This window comes from Pygocentrus nattereri, chromosome 13, assembly GCF_015220715.1.
Source record: "Pygocentrus nattereri isolate fPygNat1 chromosome 13, fPygNat1.pri, whole genome shotgun sequence".
Classification (NCBI taxonomy): domain Eukaryota; kingdom Metazoa; phylum Chordata; class Actinopteri; order Characiformes; family Serrasalmidae; genus Pygocentrus; species Pygocentrus nattereri.
Window position 1 is genome coordinate 37,578,842 of NC_051223.1, and position 27,448 is coordinate 37,606,289.

The 27,448-nt window shown below is 41.8% G+C and overlaps 2 protein-coding genes across 2 annotated transcripts in view; one reads left to right on the top strand and one right to left on the bottom strand.

The window, feature by feature from the left end:
• The window catches only part of LOC108442022 (rho GTPase-activating protein SYDE2), a 50,069-nt gene extending 45,328 nt beyond the window's left edge, over window positions 1-4,741 (top strand). The window contains exon 8 of the mRNA XM_017721852.2: window positions 906-4,741. Coding sequence (XP_017577341.1) covers window positions 906-1,378 — 473 coding nt within the window. The 3' untranslated portion in view covers window positions 1,379-4,741. The remainder of the gene's footprint in view (window positions 1-905) is intronic.
• A 2,072-nt stretch (window positions 4,742-6,813) lies between these two features.
• On the bottom strand, window positions 6,814-26,153 carry LOC108442033 (centriolar coiled-coil protein of 110 kDa). The gene is made up of 13 exons (XM_017721864.2): window positions 26,065-26,153; window positions 24,212-24,356; window positions 23,141-23,269; window positions 19,802-20,921; window positions 18,237-18,358; window positions 16,640-16,720; window positions 16,440-16,556; window positions 13,664-13,765; window positions 13,096-13,212; window positions 12,478-12,554; window positions 7,784-7,828; window positions 7,641-7,700; window positions 6,814-7,393 (listed from the first exon to the last, which is right to left on the bottom strand). The coding sequence occupies exons 2-13, from the start codon at window positions 24,350-24,352 to the stop codon at window positions 7,339-7,341; spliced, it is 2,166 nt and encodes a 721-aa protein (XP_017577353.1). The 5' UTR covers window positions 24,353-24,356; window positions 26,065-26,153; the 3' UTR covers window positions 6,814-7,338.
• Window positions 26,154-27,448: the final 1,295 nt, after the last annotated feature.

The following is a 27,448-nucleotide window of genomic DNA, read 5'->3' on the forward strand; positions in this document are numbered from 1 at the left end:
ACGTGAGCATCACGTGAGTCCAGTCAGAGTGAGATGAGCAGCAGTGAGCAGTGCTTGTGCTTTTAACTGCTTTAAAATGACGTCAGACTCAGGAAAACGTCCTTCACACGTCCTTATTAAAGAAGGCAGAGAGGAAAACGTCGTGCTCTGAGATACATAAGCTGGACGTCCGTCCCACCGCCGTCTCTTTTAAAGAGACCAGTTATAAACTTTGACTATGACGCGACGTACATGCAGAACGGACTGTCAGATTGGGAATGTCATCAGAGCTAAGGACTTATTAAAGTTGCTTTTATACTTTTCAAAATCATAACTACACACAAGTAGATAGAAATTCACAAAAACACTGAATTTACGGAACCCAGAGAGGCTGTAAGGTAGTTACAATTTTCTGGATTGTTATCTTGAGTGAGTTATCTTGTTATCTCCAAAGTTGTTGTCTTGAAGGAATGTGGTAATTATCTTGTTATCTCGAGATAACAAGTTAATGATCTCGTTATCTAAAGATAAAGTTTTTGTCTTGAAATAAGGAGCTAATTATCTCGAAATAACAAAAGTTATCTTGAGGTAACGAGTTCGTTATCTTGTTATCTCGAGATACCAAAGTTGTTATCTTGAGATCACAAGATATTTAACTCGTTATCTGAAGATAACAATCCAGAAAATGATAGCAACAGCTCATGGCCTCTCCGGACCTCTGTAGAAATGAACTTATTTCTGTTAGATTTTGACATTTTTATGATTTTGCAATTTCTATAGATGCATGGATGTTTATCCAAAAATCTGAAAAATGACAGGACCGAAACTGTAATTTCTGCCTGTGGCATCTGACAGCTTTTTGTTAACTAATCGTTGCGTAATAAACATTTCTTATTCGTTTCTTTAACCCATTTCTTCTGTCATAGTTCCCACAGGTCGAGTGATAGACCAGTCATCGTACAGCCTTGAGGTTTCTCCTGTTTCCGTTACTCCTCCTCCTCCATCCCAGAATCCCATGCAGCGGCGTGCACAGCGTGTGCCTTTGCGCGTGGAGCTCCCGCTACCACAAGACGTCGTGGTGGTGTCCCGTAGAGGTCGCGGCCGACTGGAAAGCCCTCCCTGTAACCGCTACGCTGGAGACTGGAGTGTGTGTGGGCGGGACTTCCTGTCCAACGACGACGCGGATTACGATGAGGTGGCGGGCAGCGAGAGCGATGAAGATGAGGAGGAGGAGAAGAAGGAGGAGGACGTTTGGGTGTCCTCGGGTGGTCTGTATGCGGACGATTTCGCTCTGGACTTCGATGCCCCGTTTACATGCAGACTGAGTCTGAAAGACTTCGATAACTTGATCTCAGACCTGGAGAGAGAACTCGCCAAACAGATCAACATCTGCCTCTGAGCGCCCACTCACTCTAAACCCTGTATCTGCAATGCATGAGCTGTAAGAGTGTGAGAGTGGAGAGAGAAACTCGAGACACACAGTTCACAATGTGTTATAATGCACACTGAACGCACACTGAATGTACTGATAGTAAATAGCTAAAAGGCTGTACTTCAGTCCTAAAAACTAAACCAAAACCAGATATCTGACTGTACAACAGTACTGAAAACAGCCACAAGGCCCTATTACAACACTAAAGAACAACTTTAGGGCTATAAGACAGAATTAAAGTTGACTATAGCGTTTTATGACAGCAATAAACAGCTTTTAGGTTTTATAACAATACTTAAAACCGCCACAGGACTGCAAAATAATACTAAAACCAGCTACCGGTTGTCTGACTGTGTGGAAGACAGAGCTATATCAACATACTTAAACAGCTATAAGGCCACACTACAATACTGAAAACAGCTATAGGACGTTACTGCAATGTTAAAAACAGCTAGAGGGCTATATGACAGTTATAAAAACTGCTATAAGACTGTACTAGAGTACTAGAAACAACTTTATAAAATGGTCCTAAAATCTGATTGGCTAAGCCTGACTCTCATGTTGCTCGCATGGACCACCGAGTATACTGATGAAGTAAGAAGCCGTTTTCTGTTTAAACTGAGGAGCTGACCTGGGCTGGTCAGCTAGCTAACAGGCTGAAAGAGCCAACAGCCTAAACACCTCCATCATTAACATCACAGTCTTGAATTAAAGTACTTACGGTTTGATTAACTGTAAAACAGCAGTATGAAAGTCTAAAGAATGAACTTGAATGTCTAACACGTTTTAAATGTTCGTGTTTCAGTCAGAAGTACCGTCAACCCCAGGCTCGATCCCAAACGGCTCTGTACTCCCTAGCTGTGTATTAGCTTATATAAGTTTAGAAATTCTACCCTCTACAGCCAAACGGTGCATCATTTATCGAGTGTGGAGTGTCTGAGTCCCAAATGACTATTTCTTAGCTGTATTTTGCTCTGTTGGGCTGCAGGATCCAGTATTTAAACTCCTACGTAGTGCACTATGTAGGGAGCAGGGCACCATTTGAGATTTAGCCCCAGCGTGAGAAGCGGGGCACTGCTGGATTGGTGCTAAATAAGACTCACGGTGGTAATTTGTTGGCCAAAAAGTACTTATAAAGTGAAAGTTTCTGCAAGAACCAGTGCTGCGTTATCATATGTTCATTATTATAAAGACAAAAAGTTAAATAATTCATGAAATGATCACAGTGTACAACGATGGGCGACCTCATTCAGCAGTCCATGGTTGCTTTTTGATTATTATAATTAAAACTTAAATTATTTTCTGGGAAAGTGTGTATTTTAACATATTTTATGCTGCCGTTTTATAAAAGCAGTAAGCAACTTGAGGCTGTGTGTTACTATCACAGAGAAGGGAGCACCCTTCCTGTGATAAAATCCCAGTGCTAATGCTTTATGATAGTTTTATAAATAGTTACAGGACTTTATGATGATACTAACGTAGTTGTATGACTGCACAACACTACAAACAGCTGTAAGGCTTTATGACAGTACTTAAACACCAATAGGACTGTGCTGGAACACTATAAACAGCTAGAGGACTGTATAGTACTACAACAGAGCCTTAAGACAGTACTGAAATACTTTGTACGTAGTAAATATGATCAAGTAAATTGTAAATATCCACTGAAAATTAGGTAACAAATGCTTTAACAGTGCACTGCAGATACAGGGGTTCACCTGAGTGAAATAATAATGAAGAGAAACCTAAAAGAGACTTTTTTCTTGCTCTGAAGGACGACGACAAGCAGGTTGTTCTGCTTTAGTATGTGAAGTTTATTTAATAGCACCCCAGTTGGCAACTGCAGTCCTGCAGGACTTCATGGTTTGTTTCTGACCAGCTCAAAACAGACCTACTAAGGACCTACCACACCCGATCTCTCACAGAGAGTACTCTCAAAGTTACATCAGTACCATCAATGTGGACAGTCGGAGTATTCACCACCTTTTGTGTTCAGTCAAGCTTGTCATTGGTCAAAAGACTTCACTTATATAGCATCGCAAAGGCTGTGGGTTCTGCAGTAGTGTCCATGATTGCTGACTGTGATTAGTACATTATATAATTATTTGTTATTCGTTTGCCCAGGTTCCTGCTGTTCATTACGACGTGGCAGAAATCTGGAGGCTTGAGAAGTGGCCGGTGATTTACGCGAGCAGGGAAAACACTAAACCATGCGAACTATGCAGTGCTCAGACTTCTTAGAGCTGGAGTTGCTTGCCCTGACTCTGAGGCTTGTGCTTGTGTATTTCTCTTATTCCCGGGAATGGTCTCGTCCCGGTGACCAGCCAGTGACGCTTGGGCCAAGAATTTTGTAATTCTTTCCACCAGGACATTCCGTTATTGGTCCGGCACCAGCACTTCCAGTCAGCCAGAGAGTCTTAATGCTCGAGATGCTTTCTAGCTCTGCTTTTGCGTTCGTCAAGATTGCGTTTTACTGTCATCTTGATTTGTTGCCTGTGCCAGACAGGCCTGAGTAAATGCCTAATAGTAGACATACTCAGGTTATGTATTATGAAGTCTTTAGTTTTGAGGTCACTTATGATTTGAATTCAGGTTTTACAATTCCAGTAACGCTTAAGGTGGACAATCATAATATAAATTATGGACCAGCAGAGTGGGTCAGAAGAAGGAATTTGGTTTCATTTGAAAGTTTACCAGTATAGAAGAAATATAGAAACTAAAAGATATTTGCCTAATGTAGAATCCACATTTGCAGTCTGTCAAAATGAAGCACTATGGATTGGCAAATCAGGACAGACTCCCGTTCTCTTCCTGCACATCTTCTGTGTTTCTGTGTGTTTATATTCACATGGAGGATATGTTCTCTAACCTAACTTGCTTACAGACCAAAGACACATTTGATAGTTCTATTGCACTTCTTGATTGCGTGTAAGGTTGTCCTTTTTGCTGCTTACTTGGTCGGATGCAGTACATGGTGTTGCCGTTGCTGGTGTAGCACTGTTCCTCTATTTGAGCACGGTACAAATATTTAGCCAACTGTGATTTGTGATATATAAAAAAGTAACAGATGGAATTCAAAGGCCATAACTAAGCCAGAGTTTGCTTTTCATGCGAAACGATTGAATCTTATTATATTTTGTATTTTGTTTTGTCTTATAAACAGTATTATTTTATATTGCACATTTACAACAAGCACTTATTTTTACTGTGTACTATGCCTCTGTGTATTAGTGTAAAAGCCTCCTCTGTTAAATTGGTACCTTTATGTACCCTTCAGTGTTAATCCAACAACATAAATGAAAAATAAAGCACAGTATTACAGTTCCTAAACGTCTCAGACACGGTGCTTTCATTGTGGTCGTACATGAAGTATTCATTCCTATTTAAAGGGGAGTTCCACCAGTTGTTCTGCATAATTCAGTGGCTGAGGTGTAAACCAAGTTTGATGTGAAATTGCAGAGAAACCTACCAACTCTGACTTCTTTGCGGTGTACAGTGGTGGTGACACAAATTTGTGGTCTTGATATTTTAAACCTTTGAAAACCACCAGTAAACCTACACATCTTTATGTTGTGAGTTTTTATGTTGAATGCTGGTGATGCTAAAATACTGGAAAACCTGAAACATCTATTTTCTTTAGGGACCGCTATGCCCTGCTTGTACCCCTCCACCATAAATGGATTTAAGAATATATAACTTTAGGCCAAAACGTCTGTAAACTATCATAAGGTCCCAGGCATCCAGCAGTGTATTCATATCCATTTCATGTAATAAGTTCAGCGAGGGAGCTTTTAGATGTACTCTTCAGACGTCTGGTTCCAATCACCACCACTGTAAACATGTCTGACTAGGTGAGTTACTTGGGAATAGATCATTTCACATGAAACCGCTCTTGTTTACATTTTAATTCAGCACTGAATATGAACCAGCAAAACCCAAATGACTCACTTCTTGCACAATTAACAAGGAGACAGTAGAAGCCTCGTCTTGGGTCACCCCATGAGTGGGTTTTCTCGGTTGGAACCCTTTTCAGCCTAGAAGCAAGATCGAACTGGACCTACAGAACTGAGCCCCAAGCTGTCAGCCAGGGGGAAGCAGGGCGTAAAGATAAAACTGACTCTAAGGTCACCCCACGTACACAATGTTTGGAGCACTCTTGTGAATTTTCTGACAGGCACATCAGTTATTTAAAAAGGCTGTGTCCGCTTTTTCTTATTACTTTTAAACAGATGGAGTGTTTAAGCATTTGTGTGCTTGGCCTCTTACATGTCTGGGATTCCGGATGTGTCAGCTTGGTGTTTGGAAATTCTTCACATTTATCTTCGCAAAGTTCAGCCAAAGGCCTTTCTGTTCTGTGTCATCTTAGACATGTTTTGCTGGGTTTTTATGAGCTTCGGTCAACAATGATGCTCTGTTTCAAACGTACATAAATCACATTTAATTAAAAATAAAAAACATTCATACAGTACTGTGCGAAAGTCTTAGGCACCTATTTTCAAAATCTATTTGTGTAGTGTGTTTATTTGCTGAGAAAAGTGTAAATATTTGAATAAACAAAATTTATAGAATATTAATTAATAATGATTATATATATATATATATATAGTGTGTGTGTGTCTGTGTATGTGTGTGTGTATATACATATATATATATATATATATATATATATATAAACAGTGATGTTCTGGATGTTAGTGTGTTTGTTTACCCATCTCCAAGCCGCTCCTCGAGGAAGTCCAGTATTATATGTAGTTAAAAAGCAGCTCCTGGTTTGACCAATCAGCGCTCAGTAAATTGAGCTCATGATGTAATTGATGATATTAACGAGTCTCTGTGGCGGCTGTGAAGGTGTCCAGGAAAAATATGGACCCAAGAAATTCTTGTTCCTTTTTATGGTTTTTCTGTTTATTTGAATTAAGAATACGACTTTATTCTAATGTATATTGTGATAAACTCACTGCTGAGGTCAACTGTTAAAAAAATTGATAGATGCCTAAAACTTTCTCACAGTGCTGTATATTGAGATTTTCCAGTGCTTTCGGTTCGTTGTTTTTCAGAGATCTAAGCATATAATGAAGGGTTACCCAACTCCAGTCTAACATGCGTGACTCATCTAATCAGCCTCATCTGATCTCTGAGCTCTGAACATTTAGACCTGACTGCTTTAAAGGGGAAGTCCACCCAATAGTTGTGTTGTAAACAGAATTATTAAGACTGGTTTGATGCGAAGCAATTTTCAGTTGTTCACTGCAGAGAAACTGACTGACCTCTTTACAGTGGTGGTGATGGGAACCAGGAGTCACAATGTCTACAACACAAATGCAGCCACTTTATTTACTATCCAAAGCGACCGGTGAACCTACACAAGTCTTCTGAGTTTTTATATGGAATGTTGAGGATGAAATAGTGGCACATCTGGAAAAATACGTTTTCTTTGGGGACAATTTTGCTTTACAATACCATGCATTTACCCCTAAAAATATGTTTCAGGTTAAAATGTTAGCTCAAAACTATTATAAAACAACATCCTATGCATCGGCCAGTGTATTCACAACTGTTTCATGTAATAACTTTCTGTGAAGGAGCTTTTAAACTCTTTAGACGTCTGTTCACTCTAAACCATGCTGACTCTTAAGTTGCTCTAGAATGGAGCATTTCACACCAAACCACTCTGAATGTCTTTGTTCATGTCTTAACAATTCTATTATGCAGAACTTTTGGAAAATTGGCTGAATTTAAAATGCCCTATAAGACGGTTGCTTTCCTTAGCTCACAGAAAGAGATCATACATGAAGTGTCAGTATAATACATGAAGAGAAAATGGCTGTTTGTACATATAACCACTATCCACTTTACCCCTATTGTTTGACAGATTTCTGAAAGAAGTCCACCTCTATGAAAGGTGCTGTGACACTGGTGACCGTCATCTAGCCCAGCGAGAGATGAGATCTATGGTTTTCCACTGTCCTCCTCACCACTCTCCTGCAGGGAGCAACACAGAGATAGCATTTTAAAATGTTTTCATTGTTTTTACTGAGTTATCAGAAAAGCAGTGTTCAGATTGATGCTGGGTTTTCTTCCAAACTGGTGTTATCATTCCCCAAACGTTGCTTTTCTTAGACCAGTACCAGCATCCTTGTTACAAATACAGATTCATAAAACCTCTACGTGACAGCTGTATAACTGCTTGATTATGGGCTGCTGTGTGTGACTCAGCGGAAGCACTCACGCTGCCATAAGCTTCTGAGAAATGCTTGGTGCGTTCTGTCTCTGAGCAGGCTGCAGAACCCTACAGGGGAAAACGGCATGTCACTGTAGCGTTCAGGAAAATTTAACAGATGTGAGCCTGCTGTGTTCACCTGGGCATCATACCTTGCTGAGGGATCCTTGGGTTTCTGTGGGATCTTTCTGCCTTGCCTGAAAATGACACATCAGATGAGTCAGTTATGCTAAAGGTAGACTCCAGGCTTCCAAGGCCCAATCCCATTTCACCCCTCGCCCCTACCACTGAGTCCTTAGCCCTCTGTTTTGTGGGGTAGGGTGTCCAGACTGTTGCTGAGATAGACTGTTACAAGAATAAATGAAGAAACAAGGCGATGCACAAGAGACCAAAAAAACCCACAAATGTGAGTATTCACCGTTTTGTCTTAGTTTAATGCCGTTTCAGTGATTTATGGTCGTTTTTCTTCATAACAAGCATTTAAATCACTGATAGCATGCTAATGTCTCGGTAGCTAGCTAGCTAACTTTCCCGTTCCACCTTAAATAGTCCAGCAGTTCTGATGCCTGAAGCGCCAGAATGTCACTGCTGCTCCATTTAAGGTGGAACGGGAAAATTCAGACAAGAATCTGGCGAATCTCTGACTTCAGCTTCATATCACTGAAGAATTAGGGGGGGATGATAATAAATAATTGCCCCCCTCTTTGAAGGCGTATGATCCCTAAATGTAACTAAAGCCCAGCAGTGAGGAGCTGAACTTTCCCCTCCTCTGCTGTCCCTGCAGACGGGCAGGGTCGCCCACAGAGCAGCGCTAGTAGCTGTTAATGAAGTGATGCCCTTTTTATTTGAGGGCCCTGTTTCGTAAAGGAAGATTTCAACCACTGCCCCTTATAACTCAGTTCCAAGGGATTACGGTGACACTCGAAAGCAAGGGGCAGGGATTAAAATAAGAAACGGGATTGGGCCTAATGTGTCCATACAGTAAGCTGTTTTCAGTTTTTCAAATAACTCTGCAGGGATATTTTTCCACACCTCCAAAGTTCAGTCTTAGAAGTTGGTTACTTTTTCTGCTTCTATCAATCGAAGCAATCCCAATTACAGATATAGTCGGTCCATAAAACCTTCTTGGCAGTTACACATCCTTTCAACCCCACAGCGCTGAGTCGTCTCCTCACAGTGGAAGGATGGACAGAAACACCTGTGGATGTTTTCAGATCGGAAGCCGCTTGATTTTCTCCTCTTTCTTTAACATGAAAGCACTAAGTGCTGTTTCTCTGTACAGTGTTGGCGTCTACAAGGTTGCAATGACAGAAATGAGAAATTAAACCTGTTCCATGATATTTGGATCTGTAGCTTAATCTGCTAACCTAACGTTAGCTTAGCAAGCAGGTTACAGACCCAAACAGTGCCACACACCACAGCACATGCTTGATTCTGACTGTTGCACCAGTTGAGATGATAAAAAACGAATGTCGAGTGACTGGTGTTGGAGTGACAGAAGGCCGAAGTCAAGCGTGTTCTGTGGTGTTTGGGACTGCAGCGTTTTGGCTAAAGCGTTTAAGGTAATGAGAGCTTTGTTATAGCTGGCCAGATGTGCCACACACCACAGTGCAGGTTCCAGCTAACTGATTTAGAGCATATCTGAGAGCCAGTCGAGTGGCTGGTGTTAGAGTTAAAGCCGAAATCTGTTCTGTGTTCTGTGGTGTGTGTAGCAAAATAGGGAAAAATCTCCGACGCTCTTTGTGTTATTTTCTAAATGTGATGTTTCCAGAGCAGATCACTGAAGAGACGCCGTCTGTTTATAGTTTAGAGCCCAGATTTGGGGAAAAACGGGTCGACTTTCAGTAGAAAAACAAAGTTCAGCTTCTTTTATTATAAGGGTTTAAAATGACATCACCGTCTATTAGACTGGAGAGAAGAGCTACAGCCTCACACGACGCCCAGCTTCTGAATGGAGCTTATGGAATATGAACGTTATGAAGTAAAGAATATGATGAAGTGTGTTTTGGAACTACCGGTGGTCCAAGGAGATGAACAGGTTAAGGAGAAAGTCCTGCTTTTCAGTAAAAAGATCCAGTTGGCTTGCTGGTTAAGCTGCAAGCTGGAAAAGCTCCCCCTCATTGTGGAGATGCACACATGCGCAATAGCTGAACAAGCTGAAAAATTTTTTTGTGCATTATTTAAGTCAATAAGTCAAATAGTACAAATTCTTCATACTGTCAGATTTTACTAGTGATTTTTGGAAAAACCACAATTACGCAGGGCAGGGCTTTCAGGACTGGAGCTGGGAACTCTGCACTAACTACACTAGCAAACTTACAGAATCATGTCTGTCGAAACGCGACGTCGTTTAAATCTCCAGAAACAGAGAGGCAAAGTTAGACCCAGCTGTTTGATTAGCAAAAGTTCTCTAAAGGCTGGCGGTGTTCATGTCTCTATTAATTAGCTGATGTTTCCTTACTCTTTCTATGACGGCAACCCCTTTATGCAACACCATGGGATCCTTTACCCACCCTGACGTGAAGAGCCAGTGGGCTTCTCTGCTTTTAAATTCTTTGAGAAGCTCCAGAATGGGGAGAGGGGTTGTGTATGAGATAAATGTACAACCCCAATTCCAGTGAAGTTGGGACATTGTGTAAAACATAAATAAAATCAGAATACGATGATTTGCAAATCCTTTTCAACCTGGATTCAATTGAACACGATACAAAGACGAGATATTTAATGTTCAAACAGATAAACTTTATTGTTTTTTTCAAATATTCACTCATTTTGAATTTGACGCCTTCAACACGTTCCAAAGAAGTTGGGACAGGGGCGTGTTTACCACTGAGTTACATCACCTTTCCTTTAACACTCAATAAGCGTTTGGGAACTGAGGACACTGATTGTTGAAGCTTTGTAGGTGGAATTCTTTCCCATTCCTGCTTGATGTACAGCTTCAGCTGCTCAGCAGTCCGGGGTGTCCGCTGTCGTATTTTGTGCTTCATAATGCGCCACAAATTTTCAATGGGAGACGGGACTGGACTGCAGGCAGGTCAGTCTAGTACCCACACTCTTTTACTACGAAGCCACGCTGTTGTAACACGTGCAGAATGTGGCTTGGCGTTGTCTTGCTGAAATAAGCAGGACGTCCCTGAAAAAGACGTTGCTTGGATGGCAGCAGATGTTGCTCCAAAACCTGTATGTACCTTTCAGCATTAATGGTGCCTTCACAGATGTGCCAGTTACCCCTGCCATGGGCACTAACAGCCCCCCACACCATCAGAGATGCTGGCTTTTGAACTTTGCGCTGATAACAATCCGGACAGTCCTTTTCCTCTTTGGCCCGGAGGACACGACGTCCATGATTTCCAAAAACAGTGTGAACTGTGGACGCGTCAGACCACAGGACACTTTTCCACTCTGCGTCAGTCCATCTCAGATGAGCTCTGGCCCAGAGAAGCCGGCGGTGTTTCTGGGTGTTGTTGATATGTGGCTTCGCTTTGCATGGTAGAGTTTTAACTTGCACTTGTAGATGAAGCGACGAACTGAGTTCACTGACAGTGGTTTTCTGAAGTGTCCTGAGCCCATGTGGGAATATCCGTTACAGAATGATGCCGGATTTTAATGCAGTGCTGCCTGAGGGATCGAAGGTCACGGGTATTCAGTGTTGGTTTTCTGCCTTGCTGCTTACTTTGTTGCCCCTGTCCCAACTTCTTTGGAACGCGTTGCAGGCGTCAAATTCAAAATGAGTGAATATTTGCAAAAAACAATTAAGTTTATCTGTTTGAACATTAAATATCTTGTCTTTGTAGTGTATTCAATTGAACAGAGGTTGAAATGGATTTGCAAATCATCGTATTCTGTTTTTATTTATGTTTTACACAACGTCCCAACTTCATTGGAATTGGGGTTGTAAATGTCAGGAAAACACAAATGTGGTGTCCTTCCACCAGTTTAAGTGGGACCAGGAGTTCAGGGGGAAACTGTATAAGGATCTCAGCCTATTTTATCAACTTGGTCGAGGTAAAGATTTTCTCTTCCAAAGTAAGGAGATAACTTTAGCCGTCTTTCACTAGTTACGTTCGTGTGGACCAGTGACGCCAGAAATTCGGTCCCAAATATGGTCTTCACAACAGAAAAATCGCATGACTGAAACCCCTGAATAAGGCCTTTGGTGTAGCTCTTAACTGACGCTGAGCTACTTTCATGCTTAGTTTTTCCAAGGTTTTTCCTGGCTCTGATTTCTTCTCCCTTTCAGTCAACGCCACCTATCATTGAGCTCCAGCAACTGCGACAGCTAAGAGCTACCAATTGATGGTGATTAGTAATCAATCTAAATCATCTAAATGACGATCGTCTAAAATGTGGAAGGAATGTTTTTAACTGTTAAGACATGGAATAGAAAATCAGACACATCATCATTTTGAAATAGTCTTCTTTTTTAAAAACCAGAATCATACTGTGGTATAGTTTATTACCATTATACCACCCATCCCTATAGCAAGGTGCCTAACTAGCCTACCAGTAAAACCACAAATATAAAGATAATAATACAGTCTCTAGACTTGCTGTGTATAATGCAGTATCTCTTTCATGTGTTTCATGTTATTTATAGCCGGGGGGGGGTATAAAAAAACAGTTGTGCTTAGACACTGGTTAAATTAGCATAACCTTTACTTCATTCTGGAGGTTTGGTGCTGCTACACGAAGAGCTGCCCCTTCATAAGTCAGCACAGCCAGAGCAGTAATGCTATTGGTTTAGGACACAACCATTAACCACGTCTATGACACAAGATTGCTGATCATGGGAAAATCCATAGAAATCAATCATCAATCTACGTTCATTAGTTTAAATCCTTACCTCTGTTTCTTCCGGATCAGAGATTTCTGAGTAGCAGAAGACAGGCCAGGCCGGTCCTGTGGACTCTTAGCTTTCTCCTGTGGCACAGACCCAAAAGTTGCTTTTATTAGATGCTCTCTGGGCTTTTGGATTTCATTTCATTTTAGGAATGTAGCACAGTCCTCTAAACTGACTTATAATATCCTGACTTTAATAAATATTGGTACATGTATGCACTCTCAGAAATAAAGGTACGAAACTGTCACTGGGGTGGTACAGTCAAAGGTACGTCTCAGCACCTTTAGTCAGGGATCCTAATTGTATCATACTCTATTGAAATGATATTTTCTAAGTTGTGCTGACTCCACACGCCCCGTCTCGTCTCCAGGCTTTTTATTTTATTGATCCATTTTAAAACGTTTGGTTATGAAAAGGTACAAATATCTACTTTTCCCCTGGAAACAGTCACAGTTGGACCTTAAAACTACTGCTGTACCTTTGAGGGAACATTTACATTGTTTGTACCTTGATGAATCAAAAATATACCTACACAGAACCTTAATTTCCTACAGTTTGTGCCTATATTTATGTTTATATATATATGTGTGTGTGTGTGTGTGTGTGTGTGTGTGTATATACCATTTCTCTCATTCTCCTCTCATTGCGTAGCTCCCTTTCCTGTTGCAGAAGAGCCAGTCTGTTTCTCACAGGCCACACAAAAAAGATCTCATGCAGGTTACACAAGGCTGCGCGCAACTGCCGAAACACACATACAAACATACATTATCAACAGTAAAGAAGAAATCACTCTCCTCCATCTGTAACGTTCCAGTCCCCCAGTGTCTGCTGCAGGCTGTCTGTGACAGAGTGTGTGTCAGTCTCTCTTTTCAAAATCCTCAGTTTTAGAACTGACTGTATACGGTCTGAGAACCTTTAGTTAAGATACGTAATTGTACCATATTCAGTTACAATTTTTCAGATTGTATTTACTCTATACACTCAGATACAATGATGTCCATTTCTTCTTTTACCCCTAGTGTAGATGTATGGACTGTGTGTGCATAAATGATTACATCAATTTCTGAATGTTTTTTGTGTATAAATGCTTGCGAGTATAAAAGTGTGTGTGTGTGTGTGTGTGTGTGTGTGTTTGTGCATGTGTGTGTGTGTGTGTGTGCGTGTGTGTGTGTGTGTGTGTGTGTGTTACCTGTGCTCTAACCCTGTGTTGCAGAGAAAGATCCTGAGGAGTGAAGGAAGCTCTCCTCTGCTTGGTGTCAGTCTGGAATGAACGAATTAACTCCGTTGAATCCTGGACAAACATAAGGACAGACTCTGTATTTATGTATTCGTATATACAAATAAGCAACATAAGTAGTTGTTCAGGACCCCAGTTTCAGCATCATAAACACACTAAAACAGCTATTAACTTGATTTACAACAGCAACTTTTCTCTTAATCCAGGTTTAGATATTCTGGTTATGATTAATCCAGGTTTAGATACTCAGGCTGTGATTAATCCAGGTTTATATACTCAGGCTGTGATTCATCCAGGTTTAGATACTCAGACTATAATCCAGGTTTATATACTCAGGCTGTGATTAATCCAGGTTTAGATACTCAGGCTGTGATTAATCCAGGTTTATATACTCAGGCTGTGATTAATCCAGGTTTATATACTCAGGCTGTGATTAATCCAGGTTTATATACTCAGGCTGTGATTCATCCAGGTTTAGATACTCAGACTATAATCCAGGTTTAGATACTCAGGCTGTGATTAATCCTGGTTTATATACTCAGACTGTGATTAATCCTGGTTTATATACTCAGGCTGTGATTAATCCAGGTTTAGATACTCAGGCTGTGATTAATCCAGGTTTATATACTCAGACTGTGATTAATCCTGGTTTAGATACTCAGGCTGTGATTATCCATCCATCCATCCATCATCTTCCGCTTCTCCGGGGTTCGGGTCGCGGGGGCAGCATCCTGAGCAATGAAGCCCAGACCTCCCTTTCCCCAGCCACTTCCACTAGCTCCCTGGGAGGGATTCCGAGGCGCTCCCAGGCCAGCTGGGCGATATAGTCACGCCAGCGTGTCCTGGGTCTTCCCCGGGGTCTCCTCCCCGGTGGACTTGCCTGTGACACCTCCCAAGGGAGGCGTCCAGGAGGCATCCTAACAAGATGCCCGAACCACCTCAACTGGCTCCTCTCGACGTGAAGAAGCAGCGGCTCTACTCCGAGTCCCTCCCGGATGACCGAACTTCTCACCCTATCTCTAAGGGAGAGTCCAGCCACCCTGCGGAGGAAACTCATTTCGGCCGCTTGTATTCGCGATCTCGTTCTTTCGGTCATTACCCAAAGCTCATGACCATAGGTGAGGGTGGGAACGTAGATCGACCGGTAAATCGAGAGCCTTGCCTTATGGCTCAGCTCTTTCTTTACCACAACAGACCGGTAAAGAGCCGGCATCACTGCTGACCCAGCACCAATCCGCCTGTCAATCTCCCGCTCCCTTGTACCATCACTTGTGAACAAGACCCCGAGATACTTAAACTCCTCCACTTGAGGCAAGAGCTCATCCCCGACCCAGAGAGGGCTCTCCATCCTTTCCCGCGTGAGAACCATGGCCTCGGATTTGGAGGTACTGATCCTCATCCCGGCCGCTTCACACTCGGCTGCAAACCGATCCAGTGAAAGCTGAAGTTCACGGCCTGATGTCCCCAATAGGACCACATCATCTGCAAACAGCAGAGATGTGACCCTGAGGTCACCAAACCGGACACCCTCCATCCCCTGACTGCGCCTAGAAATTCTATCCATAAAATTATGAATAGAATCGGTGACAAAGGGCAGCCCTGACGGAGTCCAACTGTCACTGGGAAAAAGTCTGACTTACTGCCGGCCATGCGGACCAAACTCCTGCTTTGTTTGTACAGGGCCTGAATGGCTCGTAGCAAAGAGCCATGTACCCCGTACTCTCGAAGCACCTCCCACAGAATACCCCGGGGAACACAGTCGAATGCCTTCTCCAAATCCACAAAGCACATGTGGACTGGTTGGGCAAACTCCCATGAACCCTCCAGAATCCTGGAGAGGGTAAAGAGTTGGTCCAGTGTTCCACGACCAGGGTGGAACCCGCACTGCTCCTCCTGAATCCGAGGTTCGACTATAAGCCGGACTCTCTTCTCCAGTACCCTTGCATAGACCTTACCAGGGAGGCTGAGGAGTGTGATTCCCCTGTAGTTGGAACACACCCTCCGCTCCCCCTTTTTAAAAAGGGCCAACCACTGTTTTTTTAAATGAGCTTTATAATTTACCGACTTACTTATAATAGCAAGAGGACAGAACAAAAATGAAGCTACAAAATGAGCAACATAAAAAATCAGCTGTTTTTAAAAGTAGTAAAAGTAAGTGCCTGGTGAATTTTTAATAAATTAATCAGTTCTTTTCAATTATTGAACATTCAATAAAGCAGCACTTGATCTTAAAACTCACATTTTAGGCTGTCTCACGTATAAAAGTGCTAACCCATTAAGAGCTTCAAACTCAGTAAAAGATTCTTAAAATCAATTCTAAATACAACCCCAATTCCAATGAAGTTGGGACGCCCCAATTCCAACCCCAACAACCCCAACAACCCCAATTCCAATGAAGTTCCAACTTCTTTGGAACGTGTTGCAGGCATCAAATTCAGAATGAGTGAAAATTTGCAAAAAAACAAAGTTTATTCGTTTGAACATTAAATATCTTGTCTTTGTAGTGTATTCAATTGAATATGGGTTGAAAAGGATTCGCAAATCATCGTATTCTGTTTTTATTTATCCAACGTGCCAACTTCATTGGAATTGGGGTTGTATAACAGGCGACCAGTGCAGTGATGCTACAGCATCTTCTCTCTTTGTGCTTGAACTCTGTATGTGCTTTTCTGAATGAGCTGCAGTCTATTTATAAAAAATGGAAAAAAAACAAAAAACATGCATGTACCTGTATGGTTTTGCGCAGGTGTTTGATTTTTTCTGTCTTGAGAAGTCTGCGTGTCAGGAACCCTCGGCCCACCGCAGTCATGTAACACACAGCTTTGTGCTGCTCTGCGGACAACACCTGAAAAACAGAGAGCCATCTGAGTGGAACATGGACAAATACTTTACCGACAATGGTCAGAGTTTTTAAGTCAAACAACAAACCTTCATCTGCATGTGTAGCTGCTGGGTTGATCTTGGTTTGCCTAAGGAAACTGAACTGACAACATGCTTCCTCTGGATTTCCTACACATGAACACATGCAAACGTTCTTAATGTTTTGTTTTATGAAAAAAACTCATTTGTTTTAAGCATGCTGGTGTTCCTGTACATTGAAAAATGTCTTAATGCCTTTAACAAATCAGCCTGTTCCCTACAGAACAGCAAGGCAATATTTTAGACATTAAAGTGCTCATTGTAGTTCATGGAGGCATTTCACAAAGGAGGATCTCTCAGTTTAGCTGCATAACTTACGGCAAGAGCAAGAAGTGTTTGTTAGGAATTGGACGGGCTTGAACTTGACTTAAGTTATCCGGTTAACAGAGAAATCGTGCTTTCTAAACTGACGCCCAAACATATGCATTATGAGCCATGGGTCTGAAAGGATGCGTAGCTTGGTACGATGTTCTTATGGTGGAATGCATCGGTTTGCAGCTTGCAACTCTCCCATCGATGCCATTTTGGCTCAGCGTTTTTCTTATTGTGAAATCATGTACATTGACTTTAACTGAGGCAAAAGAGGCCTACAGTCCTTTAGATGTTCATCTGGGTTCTACTGTGACCTCCTGGGTGAGTCGTCAATGCGCTTGGTGAAATTTTGGTAGGCTGGCCACTCCTGGGACGGTTGACCACTGTTCCAAGTTTTCTCCATTTGTGGATAAAGGCTCTCGCTGTGGTTTGCTGGAGTCTCAGAGCCTCGATGGCTTTGTAAGCCTTTAAAGACCCTTTCGATGACTTTGTTCCACATCTATATTTGAATATCTTTAGTATGTGGCATCATGTGCTGCTTTTTGAGAGCTCACATTGCCAGACAGGTTCTATTTAAGTATGGTTTAGATTCAACAGGTCTGGTAGTAATCATGCCTGCGTGTGGCAAGTGAACTTGAACCCTATAGTCAACAGAATTTGGTTAACTGGTCGATTTAGTAGTTCAGGAGTCAGTTACCTTTTCACACAGGGCCTGTTGGGCCTGAACAGCATTTTTCCTTCAATAAATTAAACCATAATTTAAAAATAGTATTTTGTTACTTTGGTTATCTTTGTCTAATATTGAAAGTAGTTTGATGATTTGAAAATTCAAATTTGACACTTGCATTTATACATTTAGCAGATTCTCTCATACAAACTGATGGAAAATATTGGAAGCCAAACTGATACAAATTAAGCAAGGATTAAGGAATTGTTGCCTAAATGACAAGAACCTTATTGATAGCTGGATCTAGTCCAGTACATACAAGTTTGAACTATGAGGGCAATTAATAAGTACAGCATTTTTAATATAATACTTAATCATTTTCCATGACCTCTTCAATGACCAGATGTGAACGCCACTGACCCTTTATGAAATGTCTTGGAGGGCTTTCTTCATCCCCTAAAGAGCCCAAGCCTTTTCTTCATGAATAATGGACCAACACCAATGCACTGCACACTGATCATGATTTTTGTGGAAAGCGATTGTGATCGTAATAATGTTAAGTGTTTCCGTTATTATGTCCACCCAGGGTATGTATAAAAGCCCAGTGTTGTGATAGCTGATCGTGACCTGCAGGAGGCGCTGTGTGTCTGTTTCCTGTGTTTTAAGTTGGTGAGAGAGCTGGTGAGCGTGGTCCTCCTCCAAACGCTGATGCAGTGCTTCTGCACCCTGGATCTGCTGGTGGACCTCATCTGCAAAACACCAGACGTAATAATAAGATATATTTACACAACATTATTTATATTTTCTTGTATAAAATTTGGATGAATCTGTATTTTAAATCAACTTTAATTTGGCAAAAGTAAATCAGGATGCCAATTAAACCCCTGTTTAATTATTTCTGTTCAAAGGTAAATTGCATTTTAGGTAGCATACAGGTTGGCTGTAGGTCATGTTTCATGCCTTTGAGCATCATCATATATACAGTAATAATAATAATAATAATAATAATAATAATAATGCGTTTTTGGATAGCACTTTTTGTTTTAGTCACAACTATTTTACACATGAATTTAAAGGGGATTTTAAAAAAAAATCTGCATAATGAAATAGCTGAGATGTAAACAAAGTCATTCAGAATAGTTTTGTGCAAAATGTTCAATTCTAGAGAAACTTAGTCAGAACTGTTCACAGTGAGAGTGACAGGAACCAGACGTCTGAAGAAATAAATGCCTCTAAAAGCCACACCACCTGTTGGTCATACCGACCCAGTGCAGCACGCGGTTCAACGTCAGCGCAGCAGCGTAAAACTTTGGGAGAGTCTGTTCAACATAAATGATGAACTAACCTAACTTTGTGTAAATAGAGCTCAATATAGAAATATGTCCACATATGCAGTCGAGACTGACGCGGCTTTTTTCTGAATTTCTACAAACACCATTTCATTTTATAGTAAATGAGTTTGGGCTGGTTTATGTTTATGAACAGACGCCCACAGATCAACATAGTAAAGGAGCTCATCTGTGATCCTGAGTTTAAAGCCAGTTTTTATTCAACTTAAACTTGGAACTAAGTTGTAAATAAATCTGAAACTGAAACTTTGCTTGTGTGTAAAAAGTGATTTCAGAGCCACTCGGTTCTCCCTGATGGAAACTGTTTACCTTCAGTGTTTTGTGCTTCTGATCATTTTAATAGACGTCAGCGTCACTAATTAATGACGTTCTATTAAAAGACTGGTTTACCAAGAGAGACGCTGGAGGACTTTCACCTGAAATGAGTTCATGAAGCCAGTCTGGTTATAAAAATGATAACAGGACATCAGAGCCAGAATTACTCTTTTAGTAGTTTTAGTTTCTACTTAACCATGTTACAGTATTAAATTGCTATGGCTTACAAACAGCTTTGTCTTTGTCTAGCTTTTTTTCATGGAAACATGTTGGGTCACAGTTATATCTGGAGAAACCCCCCGAGGAGAAATGGATAGGTAGTGTCATTTTTCCAGTGTTTTTATTCTCAACACATCACACCACTATCAAAATTTCAAAATATTTCTTTCCTTGAATATTTTTCAGTCTTTCCTTGAATATTTTTCACAGTCTAGACGGCTGTGATACTCATATTAGCTCATATTAGAGTTTTCAGGCTCCGAACAAGCATCCTTGTATTTTGATCTATTTTGTCTGATTCACACTCACCTCCTGCTTTATCCTGACGCTTACGGGTGTCACACAGATGCCCAGGGGTCTTGCTGTCTTCTGTGGGGTGTTGTGGACATTGTTCGAGCTCCAGTCTGTGTTGGACAGGCTCAGTGAAGAGCTCAGGGCCTGAGCTGACCTGGGGCCTGAGCAGGGAGGGTGACGGGCTCTCCACATCATAGGACTGGTTCAGTGGAGCTGGCGGAGTGCGTCGGTAGGGGCTGCTGTGGCTCTGTCCGTCCTTCTCTCTGTGCGGAGCAGGCCCTGGCAGGGTGGGCGAGGGTGTATGAGATAGGCTGACAGGTCTCCTGGGTGTAATGCTGGCGGAGCTGCTGACCGAAAAAGGTTTTTTACCGCTCTGCTCAGAGCAGCTGCGTCTCCAATTCTCACCAGACTTGGTCGTGCCACTGCTGGCGCTTTCTAAAACATGTGATTCACAATGGACTGTGTTTGTCTTGTTCAGCTCCAGCTCACTGATGGGTAGAGAGATGAGAATGCTGCCAGCGGATGACAGACATGGTTTCCTTAAGCAGTGAGTAAGGGGGCTGCAGCTTCGCTGAAGGCTAGGTAACTGGACATAAGACCCCATCAGACTGGGAGGGAGCGAAAGCCTAGCCACTGGAGAGCTGGGTGACTCAGTCTCAATGCTGCAGCTACTTTCAATGGAAGTAAAGTGATTACCAGACTCCACCACTAGTGGGCACTCCAATGCACAGATCTCATTCTCCTTGTCAGCCTCTATGATATGGAGGGCATTTCTACTCTCCATCTGTCCCTCTGCTCTGTCGGCGCACTGTGATTCCAAGTCTCCAACTCCTGCTTTGTCCTCACTTCCTCTCTGAATGTCTCCAAGACGGCTCGGCCAAGTCCCAGTGCTAGTCTTCTCTCCCTCTCCCCATTCTTCTCCTCTTTTCCCCACCTTCTCCATTCGGCTATTCAGGAGCCTAAGGGTCTTTCTCCGCAGAGCACTGCTGCTGCTGCTGCTGGAGCTGGGGATGAAGCCAGTGGGCAGTTGGTCCTCTTGGTGTGTTCTCCTGGTGGATAGGGCTTGTAGGTCCAGAGAGGAGGCTTCTGCACCCTGCTCCGCTTCAGCATCTACTATAGCTCGCACATCTTTCAACTGGGGGGGGGGGGGGACAGATTTTTAGGGCTAGGGGCGCAAAAAGGCATCAGTGGAACTGACAAGTAATTCAGGGAATATTAGTGAATATTCTTTTTAAATGTAATATTCAATGAAGAGCGCTATTTTGGGTTTCTTTAAGCAGAGAACATAAAGCTAGGCATATTTCAATTATAACGGTACTGGAATACAGTCATCACAGTTCCTAAAATCACATGTGTGTATTTATTGTATTTGTCACAATAATTCAGATTTGCACCAATAATCAAATTCAATCGTGGTGAAATCTGAGATTTGTTGATGCATAAAAACTGTTGTTTCCTAAAAACTGTCAAATCGAATCCTTGTGAGGTCAGATTTCCACACCTCTGTCCAGCACAGAGCACCTTCATAGCTCCACAGCAAATGAGGTAAACACTACAAGCCAAAACCGCAAGCAGTGCTTTTTCACAAACTTACTGACACACAGTAAATCGGTTCAGACCTTAGGGCTGCACGATACACAGCAAAAACAGTGTCTCATCAGATAAACAAGCAACTAGATTTATTTAACCTAAATAAATACTTTGAATGACTGATTCTTTCAATGTAATTTCTCAAGTTGAATAAAACTGGTTCAATTGCTTTTTACCACATGAAGTCATTTTTAAGTTGATCTACTGAGCCACATTTTACAGTGTATTAACATTTGACTAGGTGTGCAATAGGTACAGACTTTTTTGCTGCATCAAACTAAATTCCAATTAAGCGAAAAAATACAAAATCACAAAAGCATCACTACCTAAAAAAGTTTACTCGGTCATCCTGCCTCTCCTGCCACACCAGCACCAGCCTGCTATTAGCATAAGGAACGGCTGAGCAGGAAACTGCGTTTATCTAGAATAAAGAACCAGGCGGACTTGGAGGAAATGGTCCGTTTTATTGAAGGAGAACTCAGGCAGTGACCGGCTATCAGTGTCTACATCCCCGTGGGCCTGCAGTTCCACAGACAGTGAGAGTGATAAACTGATCGATCCTGAAGGGGTGAGCAGGACTCCGGCGCGCTCGGCATCTTCGCCAGCCCCCCAATTAGCCCACTTTATACTTGAAATATCGAGACTTTATTGTCAATATTTAATTTTGTGACTTTATACTCTAAATATTACAACTTTTACTCTCTAAAAAATAATTCTAGCTTTTGTATTTTTAACAGTGGCCCTATTTACATCACCAAGCACAATGTAAAGCGTTGTGAAGGTGTGAAGCGCCGCCACTGGACTCTAGAGCAGTGGAGACTTGTTCTCTGGAGTGACCAATCACGCTTCTCCGTCTGGAAATCCGATGGACGAGTCTGGGTTTGGTGGTTGCCAGGAGACGGTACTTGTCTGACTGCATTGTAAAGTTTGGTGGGGAAGAACTTGATTGGCCTGCCCTTGTGAGCCAGGCCTTCTCATCCAACATCAGTGTCTGACCTCACAAATGCGCTTCTGGAAGAACGGCTAGAAATTCCCACAAACACACTCCTAACCCTTGTGGAAGAGTTGAAGCTGTTACAGCTGCAAAGGGTGGGCCGACATCACATTAAACCCTATGGATTAAGAATGGGAGCTCACTTAGGTTCATATGCGTGTGAAGCCAGACGAGCGAATACATCTGAAAATACAGTGTAGTTTGAATGAACGATTCTTTAAATCGATGTAGTTTTTTGAGTTGAATAAAACAAGTTCAGTTGCTTGCTACTGTAATATAATGGAATCCTAATAGCGAAGAACCCCATTGTCATTGTTAGCTGTTTTCAGTGCACGGTAAAGGCCTTTACACACTGAATGCAATTTATTCAGTCATAAATAAATTCAAGCACACGTGTAACTGATATACGTGTAACTGATATACGTGTAACTGATATCTATGACACAAAAAACTCAACTTTTTAAACCGTGAAAAAGCAGCCTTATTAATTTGCTCTCTGTTTGATTTTTGTGAACTTTTTCCAGTAGCCTGAACTCACTGACCAATCACGGTCGTCTCTGCCGCTGGCATGTCGACAACCGAGCTGATGGCTCAACTGTGTCTCAGCAACGAGAACTTTTTTACAAACGTCAGAACGATTCATTTGTTCTCAGCTTCCTCATAGACGCTGTAGGCATCTCCCAAAGCAGCTAAAAACGTGTGTGTGTGTGTGTGTGTGTGTGTGTGTGTGAGTTCAGTGAGGTGCCTTAACTATAAAGTGTTTAACTTACCTGTACACGATTGAGGATGTCCTGCACTCTGTCCAGCAGAGAGCCGGTCCTCAGCGTGCGTCTCTCACTTTCTTTCTCCACTGCTTTCTGTCTCTGTTTGGCCATTTCTATACGCTGCTCTTCACTCAGCTACATACATAAACACGGAATTAAATGAAGGATTTACTCCATAATAAACGTGTGGAGGTGGTTATTCAAGCAAATACTTATTGTTCTTAATTATTGATGCTTTCAGAGCAACAGATGTAAGCAAAATGCTGTTCAGCCTCTCTATGTGAAACGTATTTAATGACTAATAACATTAAACGCACCTTTTCTAGATAAAAAAGGAGAAACCTGAGATAAGCGGTTACGACACATTCCAAAAGTCTCTGTTACCTGAATAAACTCAATACTGACATAGACAGGCCAATCAAATCCACTCTGCGTGGACGCACACACACACACACACACACACACACATTACGCTTTTCTCTTTACTCAAAGGTTCCATCATATATCAAAACCAGTCAACTGTAATAACGGAGAAATATTATTTACCCTCAGCGCTGTCACGATTACTCAAGATCTACACTGAACAGCTCAGTATACAAACAATGGGCCATGTCAATAAGACAGACTTCAGGCTGTCGGTCAGATGTGATCTCAACAGCGTCCGTTTTCTGTTTGTGGCAAAGTAAGAAGTAAAAACGTTCAAATGGCTCGAGCGTCTCCTACAACTGTCAAAGCCGTTGCTTAGCAACAGCAGCTCAGCGGACTGATAGTGTTTGTGAAAAAGCCGTGATGTTACAGCACGGTTAGAACGACTCTCAACCAATCAGCTCGCGTGGCCGAAACTAACTGTTGTATAATAATGACACATAATACTACTACAGATTTTACAGTATGTAATATTCATATTTACTGCATTTCACTGAAGAAATCACAAAAATTAACTGTTTATTTTGAGGTTTACTTTGAGGTCTTTTAAAAGTATCAGTATCAGTATTAGGTTTATAGTTTATAGTTTTGGTATCAGATACAATAAGAAGATCAAATGTATCACCCGTCACAATTTGGCTTTGGTATCACCTTTGGCTGTAGCACAGGCCTGCCATGGAAATGGATGGCTGATTGCGCCCCCCTGTGGCTGGGCTCTCCACTGCACAGAGCCTCGGCGTTCACCCCGCGCACACACCTCCTGTAAAACACCTCGTAGTTCTCCATCCACATTTTCCTTAAAAAGAAATCAATAATTGTGAGATTAGAATTAAGTCGTTCTGAGTGGGCTGGTGTGAAGTGCTAAGGAAACTGAGGAAAATCTACCTCACAGACAGTTATTACATAAAACCGTTACAAATGTGTTGCCTTTGTTTTACGACTGTTTTTATTTGGTTATTAGTATTACATAAAAACTCAGAAGACACATGTAGGTTCACTAAGCACCAAGGTTCACTGAGGACAGTAAACATTAGACATTGCATCCTATCCTATAACCACCACTGTAAAGGCAATACGAGTATGTATGTTTCTGTTTAGAACATACAATTTCACATTAAAACACTCCAAATGACTTTATTTACAAGTGAAGCAGAAATCTTGAGAAATTGGTGGAGTTAAACCCAAACTTGGTTAAAGACATCTGAGGAGAACAGCCAAGTTACAATTATAGTAGCTTTGCATTTATTACGGTCTTCCTTAGAGGGGGACTTCTATATAATTCAATTGCAGAGACGTAAGCAAAGTCATTCAGAGTGGTTTCGTCTCAAATGCTGCGTTATAGAGAAACAGCCAGAATTGTTCGCAGTGGTGGTGATAGGAACCAGACGTCTGAAGAGTTTAACGCCACTAAAAGCTCCCTCACAGAAAGTTATTAAATGAAGTGGTGAGATATGTGCTGCCTGATGTTTTACGATAGTTTTGTGATAAAGTTTTGGCTTTACATGTATTTTAATCCAATAATTTAATCCAATGTGTTGTTGGTTAGTGTAGTGGTTAACACCTCTGCCTTCTACACTGTAGACTGGGGTTCAATCCCCCACCTGGGCCAACACCCTACACTATACCAATAAGAGTCCTTGGGCAAGACTCCTAACACCGCCTTGGCCTACCTGTGTAAAATGATCAAATTGTAAGTCGCTCTGGATAAGAGCGTCAGCCAAATGCCATAAATGTAAATGTAATAGCGGCGAGGTACACGCAGGGTGCTGTAAGGCAAAATAGTCCCCAAAGAAAACATATTGTTTCAGATTTATGACGATTTTACCATCATCAACATTGCACGTGAAAACTCATAAGACATGTTCACTGGTGGTTTTGGATAGTAAATGAAATGGCTATATTGGAGATATGTGAGAAAAAAGGGAAAAAAGGGGAAGAGGTAGGAAAAAGGAAAATATTATAAACCAAATTGGTCCTTTTATGCGTTCATTCATGTATTTGTGGGGGGGGGGGGTTCTCTTTTTTCTCTTCCGTCATATTTGTGACCAAACACCAGATAGTTTTTTTTCCCCTCTTTTTTCCAACCTTCATTGGATTTCTCCACCAACTCCTCCAGTTTCATCCAGAATTCCACATTTGACAGTGGTCTGCTGTGAAATGCTGTTTCAGAGAAACTGAGTCAGAGCTGTTCGCAGTGGTGGTGATAGGAACCAGACGTCCACCTCTAAAAGCTCCTCAGAAAGCTATTAAATGAAATGGCCTGCCTCCTGATGCCCCACACACTGTTTTATGATAGTTCTGTCATAAACCTTTTGCTTATTCTTTAATTATGTGATAATAACTACGTTATTCCACCTTGTGTTGTTTTGGACTACTTAGGTTAGCTGCTGTTTAGCGTAGCCGTGAAAATGTCCTCAATAAAAAAGTTCACAACGCGTAAAAGGTTTGCTGATAAAACCGTGCTGACACAAACGCCCTTGCTTAGCTCCTCAGCTGTAACTTACCGTGTTAAAACAGCAAATACGGACTATTTTGAGTTTGTTTATTTGAAACCAAAGCCTAACATTAGCACTGTTAGCCGCGCACCTTCACTCCAGTATCCAGAGAGAGAAACGGCTGAAAAACCGTCTCCTAGCAACCGGGGGAAGCTCCGCCCCCGACCACACTTAGCGTCTTTCACAGCGGGTGGAAGCTCAAACTGGAGCTGGTTCGTGTGTTTTCAGCTCCTTTTGGTTGGCCTGTTTGTGTCGAATGGCACTGTAAACACATTATTAACAGCCCACGACTGAGCGCAGTTCACTGTAGTTAACCTACAGCTGTTTACCGAACCAGCGACTTGCTGCGTCTGTTTCCCTCCGGCTCGCATAAGGAAGGTGGCTTCAGCGTCTCCCAGCAACTGGCGTGACTCCGCCCACGAACACAGGAGCACTGAGGCTCAGAGGTGGACGAAGTACAGAAACCAGGTACCGGAGTTAAAATAGAGACACCCAAGGTAAAATATCACTCCAGTAAAAGTAGAAGTTCCTCCCTTTAGACCTCCACTTGAGTAAAAGTACTAAAGTATTTACCTTCAAATGTACTTAAGTATAAAGTAAAAGTACTAAAAGAGTAATTCTGGCTCTGATGTCCTGTTATCATTTTTATAACCAGACTGGCTTCATGAACTCATTTCAGGTGAAAGTCCTCCAGCGTCTCTCTTGGTAAACCAGTCTTTTAATAGAACGGCATTAATTAGTGACGCTGACGTCTATTAAAATGATGTGATTGTGAGACACAAAACACTGAACCGAATCCCTCTGAAACAACTTTTTACAAACAAGCAAAGTTTCAGTTTAAGATTACTTTATAAATTGTTGAATAAAAAGTTGAATAAAAACCGGCTTTAAACTCAGGATCACAAACAAGTTTTCCTTTACTGTATTAAACTGTAGGTCTCTGTTCATCAACTAACTAATCAACTAACTAATCTTATCTCTACTGCAAAAGTGTAGAGTGTTATGTAGTTATGTAATTATGTACATAGCCGGATTATTCAGTCAAATCTACATTGGTTACTGTGTTATATTTACCATTTAAACGATCGATTAACTGTCTGAGAGTTTCTTGCTAACTCAAGGCGAGCCAAATTGTCAGATATAATCTTACAATTATAAGCCCACAAATTTTGTGTTGTGTTGCCTAAATTAAGCTTTACCATGTTCAAAAGTATATCAGCAAATTTATGATTTATCTGTCAATATATGTGTCTAACTGAGCGAGAGCTGGCTAGAAAAGTGTAAGGGTCCAGCAAGCAAGCAAGGCGCCCAGCCTGCACCTCCTGCTGCCAGCAGAGGGCGACGGCAGCAAGGCGCCCAGCCTGCACCTCCTGCTGCCAGCAGAGGGCGACGG

What these genes read in the sequence shown, in the direction of transcription:
- LOC108442033 (XM_017721864.2), bottom strand. Translation starts at nt 24,352, where the DNA reads ATGTGGATGGAGAACTACGAGGTGTTTTACAGGAGGTGTGTGCGCGGG. An exon ending in GCGTCAGGATAAAGCAGGAG is followed by an intron (nt 18,359 to 19,801) that starts GTGAGTGTGAAT and finishes GGTGTTTTGCAG; the next exon opens with ATGAGGTCCACCAGCAGATC. An exon ending in AACACAGGGTTAGAGCACAG is followed by an intron (nt 13,213 to 13,663) that starts GTAACACACACA and finishes GTGTTTCGGCAG; the next exon opens with TTGCGCGCAGCCTTGTGTAA.